The sequence below is a fragment of the Bombus fervidus genome, chromosome 13 (assembly GCF_041682495.2).
Source record: "Bombus fervidus isolate BK054 chromosome 13, iyBomFerv1, whole genome shotgun sequence".
Lineage (NCBI taxonomy): Eukaryota > Metazoa > Arthropoda > Insecta > Hymenoptera > Apidae > Bombus > Bombus fervidus.
In genome coordinates, this window is record NC_091529.1 from 10115927 (window position 1) to 10139574 (window position 23648).

Genomic DNA, 23648 nt, shown 5'->3' on the forward strand with positions numbered 1-23648 from the left:
GATGATATCATGTAAGGATTTTACTATTTGGAATAGTTTGTTACAAAAATTTTGTATACAATCTCATTAATCTATGAAGAAAAATGCACATGAAATAGTATATATAAACATTTGTATTCGTCAATGCAAAAGTGAACAATACAACAATTGTCAGATATTTCACAAGAAAGAAAGGGAAATATTTTCGAAGACTTATGTAAAAAAGATGGTGGTTAAACAGTTATTAATTATATAAAGGATTGTATTTTTTGTCAATAAATGTGTCATTGCTTTTTTTTAACGTGTAGAGAAATTAAAACCAAACCAAGTTCATGTTTTTTTTTTTTTTTTTTTTACAATTGAAAGAAAAATATTTTCCATATGATCAGTTAGTAAATTTTTAATTTCCTTATGAATGCGATGCAATTTCACGAAGTTTCTTGACTTGTAAGCTTATATGTATCAATTATTTGACGTTAATGTATCATTATCTTAACATCTTACTGTCTAGACATACGCGAACGACAGGTTTATTAATTGTTGTACATAATCAAAATATTCTGTTTTCTAATTTGTAAAGTATTTTTAGATTCTTTAATTCTTATGATCATCACGGTCTTTCCCCTATTCCTAACATCCCTTTGAATACAGTTCATTCACTTAATTATTTATTTACTTTGTCTGATTCTCTTAATGCCCTCTTTGCTGGTGGTTCTTCAATCTGAAAAATTATATCTTTACTATATATCAAATTACAATCATAAATATGTTTTTCTTACTTCTTCCTCTAAACCAGGTAATTGAATTCTAGTTTCCGATGCTTCCGCTGGCTGTAAGTAAATATAATATATTAAATATAATACATATATTTTATATTTTTGAAATATGAAGTATAATATACTACAAAAGAGAAATAAATGTTGAATATAAATCTATATAAATAATTTTACCTGCGCATCAATACATTCCACTTCTCCAATTTGCAGCTTGAAATTACATATACTCATAGACTTTTTAAGACTATTATTTAGATACATATATCGTTCATATAAAACTTACAAACGTAATGTATATATAAGAATTTACTCTAAATCATACTTTATCTAAAATTATCCTATACATTATTTTAGTTGTCTTACCCTTGCATCAGTTTCGTTCGGCCCAATGCCCACTTCCTTCTGTTGTTTGGACTTAGCCCTACGTTGTGGTCTTTCACTGACAGAATGTGTATTATGAAGAGAACCCTTTCCTTTAGGACTCGACATGTTTATCTGCATTTCAGCAGGTAAGTAATTCCTAGTGTTAGTCAGCAATTCATCCGCTCGTTTGAAGTACATGGTGGGAATTCGTGTTTCACTTGGAAATTCTTTCATATCGAAATTTGTCGTTTTTGTATATATCACATTCATAGCCAAATCGCAAACAGCCCACAATTTCTGCAAGTACACAGTAAATATAAGCTGTTTATATACCTGAATCATAAATAATAAATAATTTGTTATAATTACATAATTCATATTATTATCCTCAGGTTTTAAAGCATCCTTATGACTCTTCATTCGTTCTATGAGATTTTTATAAAAACCATAACAATAATATTCATTTTTCGTTATAAGGGGTTCTAATATAAACCACAAACATTGTTGTATCACTTTCAACTGATTAACCATCAAATGACTTGTAAATTCAGGATCATGTGCAAGAATAGGGACTGCAAATACTAGCATATAATCAGGAAGAATGTGAGGCAATTGACCTGTAATAATAATTAAATAAAATATTTTATATTTATCTTTTTCTAATAATATATGTTTAATAATAAAAGAATAATATTAAACAATATTTCGATAATGCCTTACTATTTAGTTTCTTACCCATGGCCCGTTCCACTGTACCCAATGACAATGTCTTAACATAATCTCTCCTTTTATTTATATCAGTTTGCATATAAGTTTTTAAAACACATTTTAATCTTTTGTCCTGCTCTTTGCCAGCAAGTGCATAATAACCCATAAAGTCTAGTGGCAAACACTTGTTTGGAATTCCTCTTCCAAGTCCTTTATGTAATTTGCTACCAAAAGCTTCCCTCACTTGTGGAACTTCATCCTATGGAAAAAATACATTTTCACAATATTTTTATTTATTTTAAATAAAATTTATTTAAAAAAAATAAATCAATAAATCATAGTTTAGAAAAACGTACCACCATGAGCTGAGATAAATTATAGAATTGTTCTGCTGTAAATTGATCACCAACACCTTTTTGTTCGCAAATCTTCAGCATTGAACAACCAGCTTGTAAGCGCAACCAACTCATTTCTGCTTTACTTAAACGACCCTGCTGCAAAAGATCTCCTTTGTTTACTACAAATGCATTCAGCATTCTAAACGTTTTTTGTGCAGAGAGCACATCAGTCTTCAATCCTAGTAACCAGCGTGCCATGCACTTCAATCCTTCTAATCTACAACGTGTTTCTTCAGGTAATTGATCTTCCCTGCACCAGTCTCCCTCAATGGTATCAGCAGTTTGTTCACTGCTTTCTTTCACTAATAACTCCTTGACTATCTATAAATTCAACACACTTAATCTGAACTAAATCACATTATCATAATTTTGAAATAGTAATATAATATTTGGCAGAACTTACCTTCCTAGACACCATATTTTTTATTTGTACTTGATACTTTTCTGGTAAATTATAAGCTATGTGACCTAATGTAACTATAGATGTTCGATAATATTCTGAAGTTGGTGTAAGACTATTTTTAATTCTTTCAATAATTTCAGGGAAAATAGTATCATGAATATTGGTCATATTAACAAATAAACACCTGACAGCTTGTTTTGCTTGTTTTGGTGTTCCCGTTTCTGCGAAATTTTTACATATTGGAACCATAAGGTTCATAATATCCGGTGCAACATCACATAAAGGTTTATATTTCCCTAAAAATGTGAAAATCGAAAGAACCAACGGTGCTACCATTTCATCTTCCAATTCCAAAAGATGGACAAGTTGCATCAAAATATCATTATGAAGAAAATGTGGACCAAACACAAATGAAAGCATCTAGAAGAAAAACATTTTATATACATATAAAAATGAATTAGTAACATAAAAAGCGAAAATTATATGCTTTTGTACAATGAAATTATAGACTTACCACGAGTAACCTTAACCCCTTTTCACCTGCATTGTTCGGATTAAGTCCAACTTCTTCTATTACATTGCCACCTTTTAAGCAATCTAATACATATCCGATTAAAACCTGTTAAAGCATAATTGATATAAAGATATGAATATAAAAACATATAAAAATATAGCCACGTGCATTACTTACCCTAATTGCTTCTTCATCAATCATTACAGAACTAACTCTTTCCAATAGCATTTTTATTGTGTTGTAATACAAATTCGTCATGACAGGTTGACCCAATTTTTTAAGAACCATACTTATTGTATCTGCACACTCTTTACAAGAAACATTTGGTTGAACTATTGTTTCCATTCCTTGTAATAAAACCGAATCTTTTCTCATGTGAGCACTGAACTTCTGTATAAATTCTTGAACTTTCATAGGATCTGGTAGAAAGCGAGATATCTGATGAATCTTAGCTACAAGTTCAACCATGGCGTCTGGCTTTTTTACAATTTCTAACCATTCAACCACTGCTCTTCGTACACTGAAATATAAAATTTTATATAATAGTACAAAATAAATATATATAAGATAATAATAATAAAAAAAAAATTAAGGAAGAGTGTACTTACGCAAGCTGATGCTTTTGTAATTCTACAAATGCTTTAGATGCATGATCATCAATTGTACCTAGTAAATGATATAACTTTTTCATTCTTTCACCAGCTGGTAGTTGGTAAGGTACCAAACAAGTGTTTAGTAATCTTTCTACTAGTAATCTATCTTCCATTCCTGCCATATAATAACCATGTAATATTTTATCTTTTATCCAAGTAACAGCCTTTTTCGTAGCTTGCGGTACATCTGCATCATTCAAATGTTTCTTATATATCATTGCTAATCCTGCCATTGCTTCTTTCCTGATTTTAAACTGAAAATTGAAACAAATATTAATATTTTTTTCATATTCATAGTTTACATATTTTCATGTAAAAAAAACATACCTTTTTATCTAATGTTCTTTCTTTAACAAATTCTAACAAATCTTCACTGTCTGATACCACTTCAAAATCCCTTCTAGCAGTGGTCACTATAGCCATAACAACTTCATATCGTACACTTTCATCTGCATCATGTTGTCTTAACTTTAACGTATCAGTAATATCCTTTCTCAGTTCAGGATGGTTTAATAAAAAATGCATTGAATACTGCACACATTTGATACGAATTGATACACTGATGTCATTAAATCTTCCTAAAAATGCACGCCACAATTGTGTGTGTTGCACAGCTAACTGAGATCCTTTCTCAGAGAACATTCTTGCTAATAATGCTACAGCACCCAATCTTTCGGATTCAGAGGAAGATTTTAGTTTACATTCTAATTGTGGTAGGACGGACAGCAAGACGCTTGGACATATGTGATTCAACTCATAAATTAAATCATACACTTTCTTGCAAATTTGTAAGCTCTTCTCCTCTTTGCCCAAGATCAATACATGGTTGAAGAACTATGAATTTTAAAATATAAAAAGGTTTTTAGTATTATAACTTTTACCTTCTTGTGTTATAGATTTACAAACAAATAAAAGTGTTTCTTTTATTCTACTCACTGCTTGAATGTATGGTTCTAATGTATCACTACATTTAATCACTAGTTCTTTTGCAAGTAAATACGCATTTTTCTTTTGTGTTTTGTTTGGTTCTACAATGTTCATAAGTATGATATCTAGAAGTTCATTGCTAACAATGTCTGATTCTGTAATAAGTGGACATAATACATCTAGCATAAAGCTTTTGACTTTCCCAGAATGTTCATCGCTGAAATCATTAGAATTACAAGCAATTAATTAACTATTCATTTATATATTGTATTTATGTACTGTATAATCATGTTAAACATACTTTACTATCCTAAACATAAGAGAAAAAAGTGCGCAAAAGATTTCTTGGCAGTCCTCTAATTCAAAACACATATTAAATGATTTCACATATGCTAAATTTTCCAGAAGATAAAAATATCTTTTAAAAGCGGGATCTTTTGGATCTTTTAGTCCAGCTAATTGTTTAATCAGAAACAAGAATATTGTTTTAACCTATAACAGATAAGGGTATTAATTTATTATTAAATCCTTAAATTCCCAATAAGAATTAGAAACATTTATATAAAATATTCTATGAAACGTTATAATTAATTAACTTATATTACCTGCTCTGCATCTTTATATGGAGCTTCTGGAGCATAAACCCTCAAAACATCAGCAATACAACATGCAATCAAAAGTTGTACATCTTTACTCTGATGCATTAAAAAATGTTCTTCTGCCAAATGTAATGCAAGTGGTATATATTGTTGATACATTCCTTCATCTTGACCCATTGCTTGTAATGTATGAGCTAATGTCTATTTGATAAATTTTGATATCGGTTATCTTTAATTGTTTATCTACTGCCTCTCTTATATTTTATATAAGATATAAATCATTTTATCATATATACCTTTAATCTCCTAATAAGTTCATCTGGACCCAGATCTTCTGTGACAGATCTGCACCCTTGCGGGTAAACTATTTCCGACATGTTTACTAAATGATTTAACCAAATATGAGTAACTTTATATCCTTAAAATAATCTAGAACACCGTCCAAATTCTGAAATATTATATGTCTCATTAATTATTCTTCTGCCTTAAAATGTTATTTTTAATGATTTAAGTAATAAAGTCATTTTATTAAAATAAAACACTGTTTGTTACAACTATACGATGCAACTCTTCCAACTTCACATATATGTTGATATTTTATAATATAATTTATCATTCAATGTACATAATGATTTATTGTAATAATTTACAATATAATAATGATTTTTGCATAATGCTTAATCAATTATATAACTGAATAAGAAAATATAAAGTGTATAGTGTTAAAATGATAAAAATAAACATAAAATCAACAAATTAAAAAAGATTAAATGAGTTAAAAATAAAAATAAACATGAATATTTATGTTATTATCAAACTAGTAGATTTTATTCTTACATGCCATTATAGTTTTGATATCAACACAAATAGTAAGTAGAAGCTTCTACATACGTACAACAAATACACATCATATAACAAAATTATGACTTAAATGAATTAATAAAAAGATAATATAACATGCTAATATATGTTTACTTGTATAAAATATAATACTAGTACTTTAAAACAAATTATAATGAAGCATCATAGGTTATGTCTATGATTTGTGCATAAATATAAGAAAACAATGTAAACAGTAATACTATTTAGCACACTTATAAAGCTAAAGAATTTCAAAATACATTATTATACAAAAGATGTTGGATATTACATCCATTAGAGAATGTATTACCTCAAGATATGCATAGGCACCACAAGGCCTGTGACACTCAAAATATCAATAAAGCAAATATATGTGATGGATACACGGCACTATTTTAGTTTTTGGAGTTCACACACTTTCACGTTGTAATTATTACTAAGTGCGAATATATCGCGTTCGACGTAATTTCCTGAATTTTTTGTAAATATCTGGCATGGTAAAACGATCAAAATGTCAGCAAAAATGTAGCGAAATCGTTTTCATAAACGGTTAAGCGTGTCAAAGGACGCGACAGTGCATTCGATCACTTGAAGTCATCCACATTTAACTTTATTGGAGAATACTTCAGATTCAAGTAGTTAAACAACACTAACATAAAAGTACTGAAGGGAATGTAACAGTAATGCTATTGGTTAGAATGTACGAAAAAACATATTGCACCAATAATATAATGTTTCTGTTATGTACAACTGGACGAAGTTAGTCCATGAAGAATTTTAATGAAAACAACATTTAAGCATATGCAATTAGCGGTAGAATTTAGAACAAATAATATGTACACCTAAACATTTGTAATTAACCAGATAATACATATCATAAAAGTAAAAATACAGATTAAATTTTTTAAACATATAATTTATTAATAATTTAATTGTATAAATGATTATAATCTGATAACAAATAAGATTAATTTTTGGAATTAATTATGGAAATTGCCTTTGATTTTTTAAATATAAATTAATATAAAATTTATTAGTGTGTAATATTATTTATATGTAAAGTGAATTTCATTAAAAAAATATATTTACTAATGCATTTTTACTAGATAGAAATTATTAGAATATTTGAATCATACCTAACCGGAAATCATGGTGTTCCCTATCTCTTTTGGTTTAGCACATGCAACGTGTGCTTGCATTGGTTCAGCGCTGATCAGTTTGTTTAAAAAGAAATTGATCATCTCGACCAGGAAAGCAATTAAACAATGGTGTGTGATTATTTTGTTAATTTTCACTGGAAATAAGATTTTCAATTAAATTGGTTTAACGAATTATAAGTCTTTTTATATAAGTTCTGTTTGTTAGGTTAATTGTATGTCCAAACACGCGGTTTACAGCTGTATGTTTTCATTTAATAATATTAATTGTGCTTTATTCAATAATATTTTCAGGCAAGTACAAAAGTTGACAATCCTGAAAAACCAGGACAAGAAGTAACTCCTATTCACAGAATTAGGATTACACTAACTTCACGAAATGTACGCTCTCTCGAAAAAGGTAAATTGTTTTTTGTATGTATTATCTTTACACAATATTATTTTATATTATTATTGCATACATTTTCTTAATTGTACATATTGTTTTAGTTTGCTCGGAATTGATAAATGGAGCAAATAAACAAAAACTTAAGGTGAAGGGCCCAGTTCGTATGCCCACGAAAATCTTAAGGATAACCACACGTAAAACACCGTGTGGTGAAGGATCAAAAACGTGGGATCGTTTCCAGATGCGCATTCACAAGAGAGTTATTGATTTGTATTCACCGTCAGAAATTGTAAAGCAAATTACAAGCATTTCCATTGAACCTGGTGTTGAAGTGGAAGTCACGATTGCAAATGAATAAGCAATTTAAATAAAACTGTATAAAGTTTTAATAAAAATGTAAAAATGCAAATGTCTGTGTAAAATTTGTATTCTAATAAGATCAAATACATAAGTATTTTGCAATTAACATATATCATAAACATGTAAAAGATTAAAGGATTAGAATTTAAATTTATTAATTAAAAAATTGAAAATATATTGCCAATATGAAAAGAAGATAATTTTTCTATCAGTAATTTAGACATTATTTATCTGTTTATTTCATGAAGTTCATAAAAAATTATTTATAAATTATAATACATTGATTTTTGTGTACATATTTGAAATATTTTGCATAATGTCCAACAAGGCAGTACCGTACTTATAAAAGTACAATTGTGATTTAGAAACAATTGTTAGTTAATGAAATGTGATAATTTGTTAATTTATTCTATGTTTATTCTTCTTCTTGAGAATCGTTTTCGGGTTTTTTATCTTCCTCTGCGCCTTCACCGCCACTAAATCCATCCATTCCTTCCACTTCTTCTTCATCGTCATCACCAGCAACTTCAGCATTTTCAAGTTCAGCTCGTTCCATTTGTCTTGCTAATTCTGCTTCATCAGTTGCAGTAACAACTTTTGGCTATAAATTAAAAAATTAGTGTCATACATATAAAAGGTTCGAATATATATAATCTAATAATAAGTTTCTAATAATAATGACAAAACATACAGCCATTTGAACATTAAATACACCTCCCAATGATGTTATTTTATTTTGTATAGCGTCAATGGCATCATTTAATGCCTTTAAACCATCTTGTTTTTCTGGTGTAGATGTTGTTATAACTAAAACGAAATTAAATTTTTAAGTTTTTATCCATAGGTGAAGATTATGCAAAAACATAAAAGTAGAGACATACCATACAGTGGTGGTGCAATTAAGTTAATTTTAATTGGAAGTTCATCAATGGAAAGAGCTAAACCAGCTTTTAAAGCAGCTTTCACTGCATCAATTCCTTCATAACCATAACAAGCTACTTCTACGTCTGCTCTAATTTTTACTGCTTGAGAAGTTAATTTTCGTTTAATATTATTTAATAATACTTCTTTTGTATGTTCATCAAGTCCACACTCTGCTAAAATAGATGGATCCCTAAAGTAACAATGTTTTAACAATCATTACTATACAAAACTAACAATATTTCATTTCACATATTTTATTCCTTGTACTCACAAAACTGATTGCTTAAAGAAATCATATGCAGAAGCTTTTTGTTTCTTATATTTTTCTTCAAAATGCCATGCAGTTTTTTGATATAATTCCTCTAGTTGATCATCACTATCATAATGTAATAATTCTGCAACATGTCTTAATATTGAGTTTACAGCCTTTGCTTTTGCATATCTCTCTGTGCATTTTTCTACATCTTCAGCTGATACACGACGTTTACTAAGATCAATATAACCTATATTGAATCATTTAATGAACTATTAGATAAAATGATTAAAGTAATTTTAGGATAATTTCGTGCATAGAGCTTTTATATATTTTACCTTTCTCTTTGTCAACCCTAATAACAACAACTGGTTCAGTTTTTCCTACTCTAATAAGTTTATTAATAGATCTAATACGTCTTCTAGACAATTCAGAAAGGAGGATCATACCCTCAATATTATTATATTCTAATAAATGTACATATGCTCCCATTTCAGCTATGCTACGTACATTCACCATAACTACATCTTCCACTTCAGGATATTTTTCTTTGTAAAATCGACACGACAACACCATTTTTCCTACTATAAAAAGAAAAATATTACGGTTTGTTTTAATCAAAATAAAAACAAAATTCATTTTTTTTTTTTCAGTGATAAATATCTTTCTTTGCGTCAAAGAACATTTAAATCTGTCAAATATTTTAGTAAATAAAAAATAGAAGGGTAGCATATAGGTTAATTTTAAGAATTTTACTAATGTGTGATAATATACTTTTTATAGTTACCAGTATGAATATATTTGCACAAAAAATAACCAACCGTTTATCTATACTATCGAAATATGCTCAGAATGTTAAAAACTTATTAACGTGTATTAATAATCCATGTGCACTTTGCTCTTGATTTTCAGTCAAGTTATTAAGAGAAATACACAACGGTAGTCAACTTGAGGTTTGTTCACTGACAACATTTTGTCTAACAACGCGACATCTATCGCAATGGATTTAGATAAGTATTGTGATTAATATCACTATACATATAAATTATAAATTTTGGGGGCATAAATACATATTAGAAATAAAAAATTATAATAATTATTATGCGAATGTTAATTATTCAACATAAATTTAATATGAATCACCAAAACATGACAATGTGTAAGTTTATTCTAAATGGTTTCAATTCGATTATCGATTGTAACATGCACGCCAACCTATATTCTTTTTGTTACATTGGCTATCCGATTATAATACCTAATTTTCTCAACACAACTATCTCCAATGACAATCGTTTTCGTGGATAATGTTCGATTACCAAGAACGACATGACCCAGTCAGGTTAGAAAATGAATATAATATTATTCGAGTCGCGTGTAAGCCAAATTTTAGATGAATGTGAAAAACTAAAGTGTACACGCGATTTCGCGTCCTACGATCAATAATAATCGACAGGACAAATATCAAAATCCAAATGCCTCTGATTTCGAGGAATTGTCCTCATATCGCCAATCGTGGTGATCTCGCGTTTATTGAGATTGTAGTATCGCAAAAGGAAAAGTTTAAAAAATGTAGTGAATGTGATACGGATGGACCTAACTTATGGTTGTGCTTATTCCCTGATTGTCGTTGGGTCGGGTGTCCAGAAACACATTTGGATCATAGCATTGTACACAACCAAAAATTTCCTAATCATTGTGCTCATATGAATCTTTCCACAAATCGTATATGGTGTTATTCTTGTAAAAGAGAAGTTATAACTAGGCATGTACCATCACCACCATTGTCACCTACTCAAGTAGATATAAAACCACAAAGTAACAAGTTTGCTGGTGATGCACCTATTAATATAGATTGTAAAACAGATGATCTTAATCGACTTATATTGGATAAGTAAGTATTTTATTTATTCCTCTTATATAGTTCTCATTTATACTATATTATTAAAAAAACAAATACTGAAAGTTTTTGAGGCATATGTACTTACCAAATAAATGTATTTTCTTTTTTATAAACAATAGGTTTTATGGTGAGCTTATAAATAGAGTGAATTATGAGAAAGATGGATTATTTAATGAAAAATCTGGTGATTCACCATATAGTACAGACTCAGATGAAAGCAAAGATTTTTCCGGAAAACCAAAAGGTCTTGTTGGTCTTCAAAACATCGGTAATACATGTTACATGAATGCAGCACTTCAAGCTTTATCAAATGTACCTCCTTTGACACAGTTCTTTTTGGATTGTGGTCATATGGTTAACTATATGTCCAAAGATAGAAAACCTGGTTTAAGCTTAAGCTATTTAAACCTTATTCGAGACATGTGGAATAAGAAAACCAGAGTATATGTTGTACCACATGGAATATTATCTGGTATTCGAACAGTCCATCCAATGTTTAGAGGATATCATCAACATGATACTCAAGAATTTTTGAGATGTTTTATGGATCAGTTACATGAAGAATTAAAAGAACATATTGAAGATGATCGCGACAATGTGTTGAGATTAAAGGGACTAGGAGAACAGTCTTCAGATGAAGATGAAACTGAAATTGATGGTAATGGTTCTAGCCAATCAGATGCCGAATATGAAACTTGTGATTCTGGAGTAAGTGAACAAAGTTCTCTTAGTGATGAAGGTGAACGTGGTACAAAAAGAAGATATTCTAGAGTATCTCAATCAGAAAAACTAAGAAGCAAATTCACAAATAGAAATATCAAAAAGTCAACTGTAGAAAGTCAACCATTTTCTCAGCAACAAAGATCAACACAAAATTCACCTGTGAAATACAGGACTAAGAAACAAATGAAAACACGAAGTATCATTAGTGATATATTTGATGGAAAACTTTTAAGTAGCGTACAATGTCTAACTTGTGATAGAATTTCAACAAGAGTAGAAACTTTTCAAGATTTGTCATTACCCATTCCAAGTAGAGATCATATTGATATGTTACATCAAGGACCTTTAACTCCGCAGAAGGCAGGACCATGTTCAGATGTTGTGTATGTAACTAATCAGTCTGGTTGGCTATCATGGTTCTTACAATGGATGCGTTCTTGGTTTTGGGGGCCAGTTGTTAGTCTTCATGACTGTCTTTCTGCATTTTTTAGTGCAGATGAACTTAAAGGAGATAATATGTACAGTTGTGAAAAGTGTAACAAACTGCGAAATGGAATTAAATTTTCAAAAGTTTTAGAACTACCTGAGATACTATGTGTCCATTTAAAAAGGTTTCGTCATGAATTAATGTTTAGTTCAAAAATAGCAAATTATGTTTCATTTCCATTAGAAGGATTAGATATGCGACCATATTTGCATAAAGAGTGTGTATCCAAAGTAACCATGTATGATTTAATATCAGTTATTTGTCATCATGGTACAGCTGGTGGTGGTCATTATACTTGTTATGCATTAAATCCTATTGTGAATAAATGGTTTGAATTTGATGATCAATGTGTCACAGAAGTCTCACCAGAAACTGTAAAGCATTGTGAGGCTTATGTGTTATTTTATAAAAAGTGGTCACCAGAAATGTTGCAGTTACGCGACAAAACAATGGAATTGATGGAAATTTCTTCCAGAGAATTGTCTGATCTGAACTTTTTTGTATCGCGGCAATGGATCAATCGTTTTAATACATTTTCGGAACCAGGACCTATAGATAATTCTGATTTTCTTTGTCCACATGGTGGTGTCAATCCTGTTAGAGCACAATTTGTAGATAAACTTAGCATGCCTATTCCACAAGCAGTTTGGGAATATTTATATAATACGTAAGCATTACATAAATTATGTTTCAAAATTATTCTTTTAATTTAGAACTTAAATTATTGACTAAAATAATGTTTTAGATTTGGAGGGGGTCCAGCGTGTACACATTTATATGAATGCCCAAGTTGTGAAGAAAAATATGAATCATTACAAAAAAGGAGACAGTATGAGATGGAAGTATTTCAACAGCTAAATCATAACACTGACAATCCTACTGCCATATATGGATTGGCTATGGCTTGGTTACGTCAATGGCAAAGTTTTGTACGGGGTAAAGAGACTCAACCACCAGGACCAATTGATAATAATTCTATCATAATAAATAAGAATGGTCAGAATATCCTCAAAGTTGGTAAGTTTCAAATTATAGTATGTTCAAGTCTTTATAATAAGTTTATATGTATCTTAATATAAAACTTATATATAGGTTCAGATTATGGACAAATACCAGAAGAACTCTGGCAATTCTTCTTAACTACATATGGTGGAGGACCAGAATTAATGTTGCATTCATGTCAAAGACCAGTTTCTGCTCAGTCTAATATATCATTACATTCCACTTCAAATTCAAATCTAGATCAGAATTTTAAATCCAGTCGTACAGAAGTTAAATCTAATAAACTCTGTATGACTAGGAGTTCTGAAACAATTTCACAACCAGATAGTGCTATTGAAAGTTTAACTTCGGATAGTGACTCACATCAAACACAAAGGGATGTCAATGAGTAAATTAATTACTTCAATATACAAAATATAAATTAATACTTCCATATGGACATTAAAGTTATAATTGATATCCTCATATAAAAGAATCAATTTCTAACTGTCATGTCGTATAACATAGTTATGTTATAGATTATTGTTGGATTTGTAAAACAGAAGTATCTTCGATAAAACTACTTGCTACACAGTACTTCTTATAAAATATTTGAACATCGTGCAACATTATATAAAAATTTTAAGAAATGTCTGTATATCTCATGGCGTTTGCTTGTGTGTCTTTTGTTTGTCACTATGTGCAATTTAATGTAAATTTGTGGGTATTAAGTGTATTTGGTGGGCAATTAGTTAGTACAAAATTTGGTATCTACGACTGTATTATTTAAAGACAAATATTTAGTTGTATTTTAGACTAAGCTGGTGACATATTATTAGTCCTCCAACTTTGATATTAAATTTAATATTTTTCCTCTTTGTACATTTACTATAATATCTGTGTGTCATTCCTGCATATACAAAATACCCAAAATTACATATTTTCTGGTTTATATGCATTCATTTAAAAAATGTATACACTATATACATATAAGTGGAAGACTGAAAAATAAATCGACTTAATTTAGCAGAAATTTTTAGTTAACCCTGGTAAAATATACCAAGAGTAATATATAAAACCACAACAGAATGATAGTAACACAAGCTTCGTACTGTAGAAAATTAGTAGAAAATGTCAAACTTCTGCTGTAGTCACAGACACACACACACACGCGCGCGCGCGCGCGCACGCACGCACGCACACACACACACACACACAAACACAAACACACTCTTCTACTGCAGTTAAGTTATAAATTCATTGATATGTATATCTTTAGAGTAGAAGTTAGAAGCATTTTTTGTTGTGATCTCACGGCCTTATATTGTTACCAGAGTTATTAAATTCAATAATTACCGGTTATTTTGTATACAATATATTATAGTGAAGTATTCATATTATATGCGTGAATCGCTTGTTTGGATGTTACTATAATTTGAATTACAAAACGCAGGGACACAAATGATTGTAAAGTTAATATCAATTATCAATTATCATTACGAAAAGTAACATATCTAAGATGAATAATAAACAAGTTGATTTCTTTATTTATTAAAAATTATTGGTTTTTTCCTCTTATAATACCTTTAATATTGTATCATAGTAAATAATAAAATAACATCTTATTATATATATTTATATACAAAATAATAAAATTATTGTTATTTTCAAATGTTATCTACATTACGAAATGTTTTTTAGTAAATAATTTGCAGTCTGCTTAATTAGGTTCTGTAATATTAACTTATGCATAAAAATAGCTTTCTTACGCTATGCTGTCATTTTTAATATTTATAATACATATTAATATTTCACTTTAAAGTAAGATATCATGATTAAAATTATTTATGATTATTGTTAATATATGTAACATAACTCTCTTTGGGAAAATTCAAAAGATCCATATGTCCGTTGCTCCCATTGTTCATCAGTACTTACAAGTATTTAAAAAATGTATAAAGACAAAAATATAATATATAGACACAATATATAAGTGTGAGATATGAAATTAGATATTGCATTGGATGTTGTTTTCGACAATGCATAGCTTTCACAAAAAATATTCATTATTAAAAAAATGATACCAACGATCAAAGAAAAAATCGGCAGTTACGCAAAAAAATACAAGGAAAGGCTAATAAAATAAAGACAGATTAAAGATCATTAATTGTTTTCTCTTATCATTTTACATTATTTGGAAAATAATTATCGTTCAACTTGTAGAGATTGTTTCGCATGTATTTCCGTAATGTATCTGTGGTCAATTTATAACTCTTTAAACATGTGTAAAAAAATATATTTCTTTAAATTATAGCCCTAAATTTACACATTTAATAAATATTTAAAAAATAAAAACAGCTTAATCTTCAAAATTCAAGCCTAATTAAAAAAGCGCTTGTTTAAATCGCGACCTTCTCTTACAAATTTCAATACCAGTCTCGTTTTATCAAACCCAATCGACTCAGATATTGCAATACTAGATAAGATACGCATAGCGAGTCCCATGAAAAGTTGTCAGTTATGCTTTGCAATCATTTTCTTTTAATTCGTTTCACGTGGGGAGACGTGACTTTTAAATACAGTACTGACATGTCGAGAGATGTCTCATGGACCACATCGATCGAGGCTTGCGCGTTCGAGGGATGCTGGCCATATTTTTCGGATCTCCCAACCCCTGATACGCCAACCCCGTAGTCTATGTCGCGATTAAGGGCTCGCGATTAGGGACTCGACGATCGCGGTAGACCGTAGACGACCATGCGGTGTCGTAGCCCACGTAGTTAGACGGTTTCGACCCTTTATTTTCAAGTATTTCCGTTCTTCGGACTTGCTGCTGCTGGACCCTTTTTTAATTCAAGCCTTTCGTTACGCCTGGCAAGGAAATTGGAAAAAATAAAAAAAAAAAACGGGACGAGACTCGCGCTGGAGGAAGTTGCGTCTGTCGTCGCACTGTTCAAACGCCGCTAAGTTTCCCTGAATATTTGCGGGCAGAATTTTATTCGTCATTCGGTAAGTGAAGCAAGAAATCGAGACTCCGGTCGATATTTGAGAGTACAAGAAATCAGGGGCAAACATTCATAGAAGAGACATCAGATACATATATGAAAAGTTTGGAAGCGTACATGGAAAAACGATTAAATCGATTAAGGGCTTACGAAACACAATGAGGGATTGTCATTTAAACACGGGGTTCAATTACACGTGTACAAAGTATTTCCTCGTTAATCGAATGGAATTGTGTCGCGCTATATACTCAACCATTCTTCTCATTCAAGCGATTAAAATGACCTGTATATCGTGTGTTGCATCTGTTACTCTAATTATTTTTATAAAGTGGCAGAGTTGGTTGAGTTACTCTAAAAAGAATCATTAAAAAATACCCATAACTAATAACTAATGCAAATGTCTTATTAAATTTTTCGAATACTAAAGTAATTGAATATTATAGAATTTTATTGCTCATTTCTACCCCTCATTTTATTATTTATTGCAAGATATGAACATTTATACATTTATATTACATTGATATCACTCTATATTGAAATTTTACCAATTTTCGTAGAACATATGTACAATTCGTATAAATTGAAAGGATTCTGTAAGTATATCTGATATATAATATTTAGTATGCTTAAAAACTGATAATTCTAATTGCCGAGTTACACGGAACAGCATTACTCATCCGCAACAGTTGACAGTCATATTATGTATGTTATATTATAAATGATATCATAATATTTGTTAATATACAATTTAAATTTTGTAAATGCAAAGAATTAGTAACAATCGAGTATATTGCTTATTAAGATTTTCAAACGAGGGAATGCATAATTATTAACGTGAAAATTTTAACGAGGATTGTAAAAGCAGTTTGCCTACTTTCAGAAGCAACGAATTAAATAATGGCCAATTTTCGCGGATTCTACATACCATCCTTTGGGGCAACGATAAACGTTGCTTGGGAAACATTGAAAGCTAAATGGCCAGAGAATAGTCCGTGTATGGAACTTATTCGCGGTCCAGGTCCAGGTCAACGACAAACTCCAGGACAAAGTGGACATGCACAGTTCAAATCGTTGGACGAAGGTCATGATAACACGGAAATGATAACTATGAATGGAGATCAAGCATATCGGGAGCAGAATAATGTAGGCATCGCTGAGGACTCTTTCAGCTATCAACGAAACGGGTAAATGAACGTTTCCGCGTATTGTATAGTAATAGATAAAAAAGACTCTTAAAGTTATTGTAAATTCGTTCTTCGGTATTCGATCGAAGAAAGATTCTTATGTAGAAATAGCTCATGCATGCGATTTAATTTCATAGGGACAAAATTAGAACAGGAAGTGTCAGTAGCGGTGAATTTAGCGAATACGACGAAGGTGGTGGCGAATTTGGTGGCTCAGGAGTAAAAATTAATGAATGGCAAGCAGCATGGAACGTTACAAATGCTATACAGGTATTGTTTATTTAACGATAGATTCGCAAGATTAGATTTATTTATTTGATTTGCAGGGTATGTTCATCGTATCGTTGCCATTCGCCGTATTACGAGGTGGTTATTGGGCCATTGCTGCGATGATCGGTATAGCTCATATCTGTTGTTATACTGGCAAGATACTCGTTGAATGTTTATATGAATTGGATACCACGACTGGCCAACGCGTACGCGTACGGGATTCATATGTAGCCATTGCGAAAGAATGTTTCGGACCAACGTGGGGTGCTAGAGCGGTGAATATCGCTCAGATCATCGAATTACTTATGACTTGTATTTTATACGTGGTCGTCTGTGGTGATCTGATGATAGGCACGTTCCCCGAAGGCGCGATCGATACTAGGAGTTGGATGATGTTGATCGGGATATTTTTACTACCTCTCGGTTTTCTCAAATCCCTACAGCATGTCTCAGTCCTTAGTTTTTGGTGCACGATGTCTCATTTGTTCATAAACGCCATTATTGTCGGCTACTGTCTTTTGGAAATCGGTGATTGGGGTTGGTCCAAAGTAAAATGGATGCCCGATCTAAAGAATTTTCCAATCTCTCTTGGTGTGATCGTATTCAGCTATACCTCGCAGATATTTTTACCTACGTTGGAGGGTAATCTGATCGATCGATCCAAGTTCGATTGGATGCTAAACTGGAGCCACATCGCGGCCGCCGCGTTCAAATCGCTCTTTGGTTGGATCTGTTTTCTAACTTTCCAGAATGACACACAGCAGGTGATCACGAATAATTTACACTCGCCCAGTTTTAAGGGTCTGGTAAATTTTTGCCTGGTTATAAAAGCCGCACTCTCCTATCCTTTGCCGTATTACGCTGCCTGCGAACTTCTCGAGAGAGCGTTCTTTAGAGGCAGACCCAAAACTATCTTTCCAACCATATGGACCGTAGATCGCGAGTTGAAAGTCTGGGGTCTGGCGTGGCGAGTTGGTGTGATCGTTTTCACCATTCTTATGGCGATCTTCATTCCGCACTTCAGTATTCTTATGGGGTTCATAGGCTCCTTTACCGGAACAATGTTATCATTTATATGGCCGTGTTATTTTCATTTAAAGCTAAAGAGAAACTCCATGGAATGGAGCGCAGTCGCGTACGATTGTTTCGTAATCTTTCTCGGTGTACTCTTCGGTGTAATCGGAGTATACGATTCAGGCTCTGCCTTGATTAATGCCTTTGAAATCGGTCTGCCGTTTTGAACAATCACACGTGTGATTTAACTCCCTCGAGCTCCGTTTGTTTCTCCAACGGAAATAAAAACATGTAAGACGAAGAAGTACGTGTAGATATACCGCTCAAGGGAATCAAATTTTATGACACATGTATCGAGTATGCACTGTACGATAATATTCGTATCGCTTTTAACGACTGCAGTGCAATCCGCTTACGTATTCCCTTGAGAACATGACGGCGTCTATATTTTTGCTGGTTTCGAACGTTTTTTAACGTTAATCGTACGAAATAACAAAGAAAAAGATTCTAGTTGTGTGTCATCGACTAGGGAGATTCTATGAAAAAGAAAAATGTATATCTCTTCGATTGTTTGAATAGATATAACATACAGATTTGTTTAATCAAAAAGGTTCGAGACATTTTGAGATTGTATATTTATATTCAACCAGAACTCACACATATCTAGCAGATGATCTATTTAAGGCGAGAAAATCTAGTAGAGAAGAAAAAATGAATTTATTCGCGTATACATTTTGGCTTCGACATGTGTCCTATCGTCTTCGTTTGGGTTTATGTCTTCCTTCTCCTTGACAAAAATCGTCGACATTCAGGGGCTTTCTAGGCGACATTTAGACTATTTAGAGCGCAGTAAACGTAACAATATATTGCTGATTGTAAGTGATCGATGTCTTCCATAATACGTTTACAAGCGAAACACACGGTGAATATTGTACGTACAAGTTAACTACTGTTACGCAGATTTCGGGATTTTATAATTACATTGCGGATCTTGTAATTTCTATCTACACGTTGACTACGCGCCGCGCCGAGGAGGCGTTGTTCGTTGTTAAATTTACAATTAGAGGTATTTAGTCAGTGGAACGTGTAAAACAGAGAATAACAACGTTTCTCATTACGATTACTTCAGGATCTTAGCTGCCAACACGTTAACAACAAATTAGTCTATTCTAACGTCTCCTCGTCGTGCAAGCGAATGCAAATATGTAACCAGTTATGTACGGATGAGTACAATTAGTTATAATAATCCAATGTCTTCCAAGGCCTTTGCAGGCCGCATAGATCACACTTAATTTAAGCAATACGAACGTAGCTGATGCAGTAGTTCGGTGCTGCGAGATGTTCTTCAATTCAATTGTACCGTTAAATTGACTCAAATATTAGGTACTTAGTCTCAGAGATCTATACAAGTCTAGATCTATACAATTATTACTGTTTGAGCTGCTTCTCCGAATGTCCGCCAGCAATTTTGTCCGAACGTTTCGCTAGCATTATAATTAGTTTCTTAATAAGTGTACCAGTTGATCCCTGAGGAAAAGGTTAATTTAGGGATTATCTAATTCACTTATATACATCTAGAAGCCGCATACAGCAATAATTGTTATATGCATCTTAGTGCAATCTTAGTTTTTACTACGTGAAAATATTTTATGTTTCTCGATTTCATTCTTGGTTAATGTTATAACTACACTTGTTCGTAATGAAAGTGTATGGTAATTGTTGGAAATATTGTGCGGTTATAATTAAGAGACTATAAGATACATATAAAGATTGGGCTTATATTATTGATTAGATGTTTTACGACCAAAGGAATACTGGTTGAATGAAATGAAAGGTAAAGCCGTCTACCGCTAATCGCACTTCCATATAATCACGACCTTAAAAGGAACAAAAGATATCAGAATAATATTAATATCATTATGACAAGATCAGGTATCGTAAAAATAATATTAATGTTGTTATTTAGAAAGATGAACAGTTCTACTCAGTATTCTGTAACTTGTTATTTTTTTAATCTAGATATCAAATCTAAGGGAAAAAGGGGTAGGAGCATCTCGCAGTCACAATATGTTATTTAAATGAGATACAATAATATTCATGAAACGAGTCTTCCAATGATGTCTTCCAAGATGATAATAATAATTAATGTAATACGATCTATTGATCGAACGAAACCTTTGTCAATGATATTAAACGTTATATTGTGAGTTATAGAAGTTAAGCGTTAATTATTAAGGCTATGATCAAATTTAATGTATAAGTGAAATCATCTGAAAATTATTTCAACTAGTTTTTTCCTTTCTTGAGGAATCGTTTCCTTCTTTACATTATTAACGTAGATAAATGGTAAAAGTCAACGCAAGATTGATAAATTACACATGATATTGCCTTGATCTTAAAGAAGAGATATCGCTATCGTATATATGTATAATGTATATGTATACATAGTATCGATCTTTTATTTTAAGAAGTATAACGAAGCTTTGATTATAATTGTCGACCAAAAAAAATAGACATTAAATAAAATTAGACAGAATGTCGTGCATGAAGATTACAATGATTACAAAAGGAAGTTTCTATTTCAAAGACTATAGCTAAAAAGAGGTTTGAATAATTATTATTCACCTTTGTGAGTACAATATTTTCAAAAAATAATACATACGTTATAAAGAATAATAAACAAAACTACACATGTTTCAATGTAATCGATGAATTTTTTTTCCAACGGACCTTTAATTGATACAGTCCTTAAACAGACAATAGATATACATGTACTTATGATACAGTATTGTTTATCAATCTTACATATGCTTTAATATTATTTGAATCTGGCTCGATTTATGGAACTCGATTCAAAACGATATAAAGATATTGGATTGTAATGTACGAAATGTTCGTTTCTAAGTTGAAATAAAAGCGCTTCTTTTTGACAACATAATTTTATTAATAAACAGTATTTATCAATAACAATATATAATATTCATGTGCAGTATTTATTTTTATTTCCATTTTTTATACAGAATTCTTCTTAAGTATCATGACATTCAAAAATGTCAAGCTCCTTTTGTGTGACATTGAAATTCCCGTAATATTCTTTGCAAAACTTTAATCAACACTATGGAAACTAACAGTGCATGCATAAAAATATGTAATACATTTTTAAACATATATCCATATAATATATTCCAAGGGATTACGTTCGTGTATAAATTTGTAAATTTATAACGATCACAATATTTTATCAAGAAATAATAACCATGATTTAAAAAGTATTCACATTTTTTAGTTCGATTCATAATTTATGTACCTACATATTCTACTAAAAAAAAAAATTCTTTTTTTATTCTACAATAAAGTATATACATATGTATGCGTCCGTATTTCATACGAAAAATAAACCATAAGCTTTTATGCGCGCAATAATTACAAAGTGATATTTAACGTGCCCTCATTTCATTGTCGCTGGTTGTTTGATCCAAAATCCCCATGTAGAAAATTGCTCTCCATTTTGTTCTTTATTTGAACCTCGAAATACTTTTATTTTTACACGTGGTACGTCCCCTGGAAGAAAATAAATCTAGTTCCAAAAAGTGAATTAATATATAACCACTGGCACTTAGAAAGATTCGAATAAACTATTTTATAGAAACATAATTCGAACAGTGGAATTTTATATCTACAACGTATAATGTAATATGCAAGAATAAGTCAATCTTATTTCAATCAATTTATAAATTATTATTTGAAAAGTACATGGTATAAAAGATTATATTTTTAATCTTACCAATTTCTATAGCATCACTCTGCATAGTTGTTTTTCCCCTATTACCTTTTACATTCACAAATATTATTAAAGTGAGGAAACAAAGTAAGCTGACAATTTTCTAAAATAATACACAGACATTTTCACTTATAATAAAAATCATAATACATATTACCAATATTAATGATATGCAACTTACCAACGAATTCATGGCGATAGATGAAAATACAATGATATTTTCGGGTAGAACGAATCCTTTATGTAGCGATAAATAGTATTTGGAGCGTAACCGAATCAGATCTGTATGGTTTTCAGATACTTTTTGTTACAGAGAAAGTTACTTTTTTTACAAATAAGAATGAAAACCTCGAAACATTAGAATAGATACTACTTACACGTTACAATGCAGACAATAAAATTTGCGGTTACTTCTTATTTCAAAAAAATTACTCTTTTTATTTAAAATTTTTTAAAAATAGTTTTAAAAACTATCTTATATTTATCTTTATCTAATCGTCGTTTTGTAAACACGGTATCCATCTAATGGAAAATATACGTCATGAAAAGTGGCGAAACATGAATTTACAAAAAGAATAATTACACCTATTTACAGCTGCTAGGTATTACACATATACTCTATGTACAATAAGTTTTATATAATTTTTTGAACAGAATAGCTCGCGGTCTTAGTGCAGATGTTTGTCTTGAAAGGAATCACAATAAATGTAACAAAAAGTTATTGTATTAATGTGTATTTATTGCATCACTGAAGTACATTATTTTTCTATTATAATTGCATTTGACTTATACAATGCAATTAATTCACTTTTTGTACAATGGATTATTAGGATTCATTTGATTGGAACGGTTATCCAAATCCGCCTTCGTCCCTGATCCATGATATCCTGCTTGATGCCCTGGACCAGTAGGTCCATGAGTTGGATTACATTGTTTTGTTCTATTATCCTGTGATGCCTTGTCCATCTGTTGAAAAAGAAGAAAAATACAAAAATACAAAAATATAATTCGTTACGTGCACGTACAGAATACATGGATAG

General features: G+C 30.9%; 5 protein-coding genes across 10 annotated transcripts; 3 read left to right on the plus strand and 2 right to left on the minus strand.

Moving 5' to 3' along the window:
* Positions 1–95: 95 nt before the first annotated feature.
* Pds5 (cohesin associated factor B pds5) lies at positions 96–6780 on the minus strand. Of its 4 annotated transcripts, none has more exons than XM_072015789.1 (17): positions 6492–6780; positions 5617–5768; positions 5327–5521; positions 5023–5213; positions 4731–4938; positions 4122–4628; positions 3750–4048; positions 3319–3661; positions 3142–3246; positions 2628–3047; positions 2183–2545; positions 1854–2085; positions 1488–1735; positions 1119–1415; positions 930–965; positions 759–809; positions 96–700 (listed from the first exon to the last, which is right to left on the minus strand). In XM_072015789.1, the coding sequence occupies exons 2-17, from the start codon at positions 5695–5697 to the stop codon at positions 644–646; spliced, it is 3633 nt and encodes a 1210-aa protein (XP_071871890.1). In that variant the 5' UTR covers positions 5698–5768; positions 6492–6780; the 3' UTR covers positions 96–643. The 4 variants fall into 4 exon arrangements, with proteins under 4 accessions (XP_071871890.1, XP_071871889.1, XP_071871892.1 ...); XM_072015788.1 differs by having other exon boundaries at positions 1839–2085; XM_072015791.1 differs by lacking the exon at positions 930–965.
* A 511-nt stretch (positions 6781–7291) lies between these two features.
* On the plus strand, positions 7292–8135 carry Rps20 (ribosomal protein S20). Its single transcript, XM_072015803.1, has 3 exons — positions 7292–7449; positions 7633–7738; positions 7828–8135. Exons 1-3 carry the CDS (start codon positions 7447–7449, stop codon positions 8082–8084), a joined length of 366 nt encoding a protein of 121 aa, XP_071871904.1. The 5' UTR covers positions 7292–7446; the 3' UTR covers positions 8085–8135.
* Positions 8136–8137: 2 nt separating this feature from the next.
* Positions 8138–10240, minus strand: Eif2alpha (eukaryotic translation initiation factor 2 subunit alpha). 3 transcript variants are annotated; one of them, XM_072015801.1, is made up of 6 exons: positions 10085–10240; positions 9602–9847; positions 9282–9513; positions 8968–9200; positions 8778–8893; positions 8138–8687 (listed from the first exon to the last, which is right to left on the minus strand). In XM_072015801.1, exons 2-6 carry the CDS (start codon positions 9837–9839, stop codon positions 8502–8504), a joined length of 1005 nt encoding a protein of 334 aa, XP_071871902.1. In that variant the 5' UTR covers positions 9840–9847; positions 10085–10240; the 3' UTR covers positions 8138–8501. The 3 variants fall into 3 exon arrangements, with proteins under 3 accessions (XP_071871902.1, XP_071871903.1, XP_071871901.1); XM_072015802.1 differs by having other exon boundaries at positions 10038–10223; XM_072015800.1 differs by having other exon boundaries at positions 10051–10222.
* A 238-nt stretch (positions 10241–10478) lies between these two features.
* On the plus strand, positions 10479–14524 carry Usp20-33 (Ubiquitin specific protease 20/33). The gene is made up of 4 exons (XM_072015792.1): positions 10479–11154; positions 11283–13040; positions 13119–13390; positions 13466–14524. The coding sequence occupies exons 1-4, from the start codon at positions 10736–10738 to the stop codon at positions 13765–13767; spliced, it is 2751 nt and encodes a 916-aa protein (XP_071871893.1). The 5' UTR covers positions 10479–10735; the 3' UTR covers positions 13768–14524.
* A 1391-nt stretch (positions 14525–15915) lies between these two features.
* Vgat (vesicular GABA transporter) lies at positions 15916–19608 on the plus strand. Its single transcript, XM_072015794.1, has 4 exons — positions 15916–16363; positions 17240–17543; positions 17681–17813; positions 17870–19608. The coding sequence occupies exons 2-4, from the start codon at positions 17257–17259 to the stop codon at positions 19052–19054; spliced, it is 1605 nt and encodes a 534-aa protein (XP_071871895.1). The 5' UTR covers positions 15916–16363; positions 17240–17256; the 3' UTR covers positions 19055–19608.
* The last annotated feature ends 4040 nt before the right edge of the window (positions 19609–23648 follow it).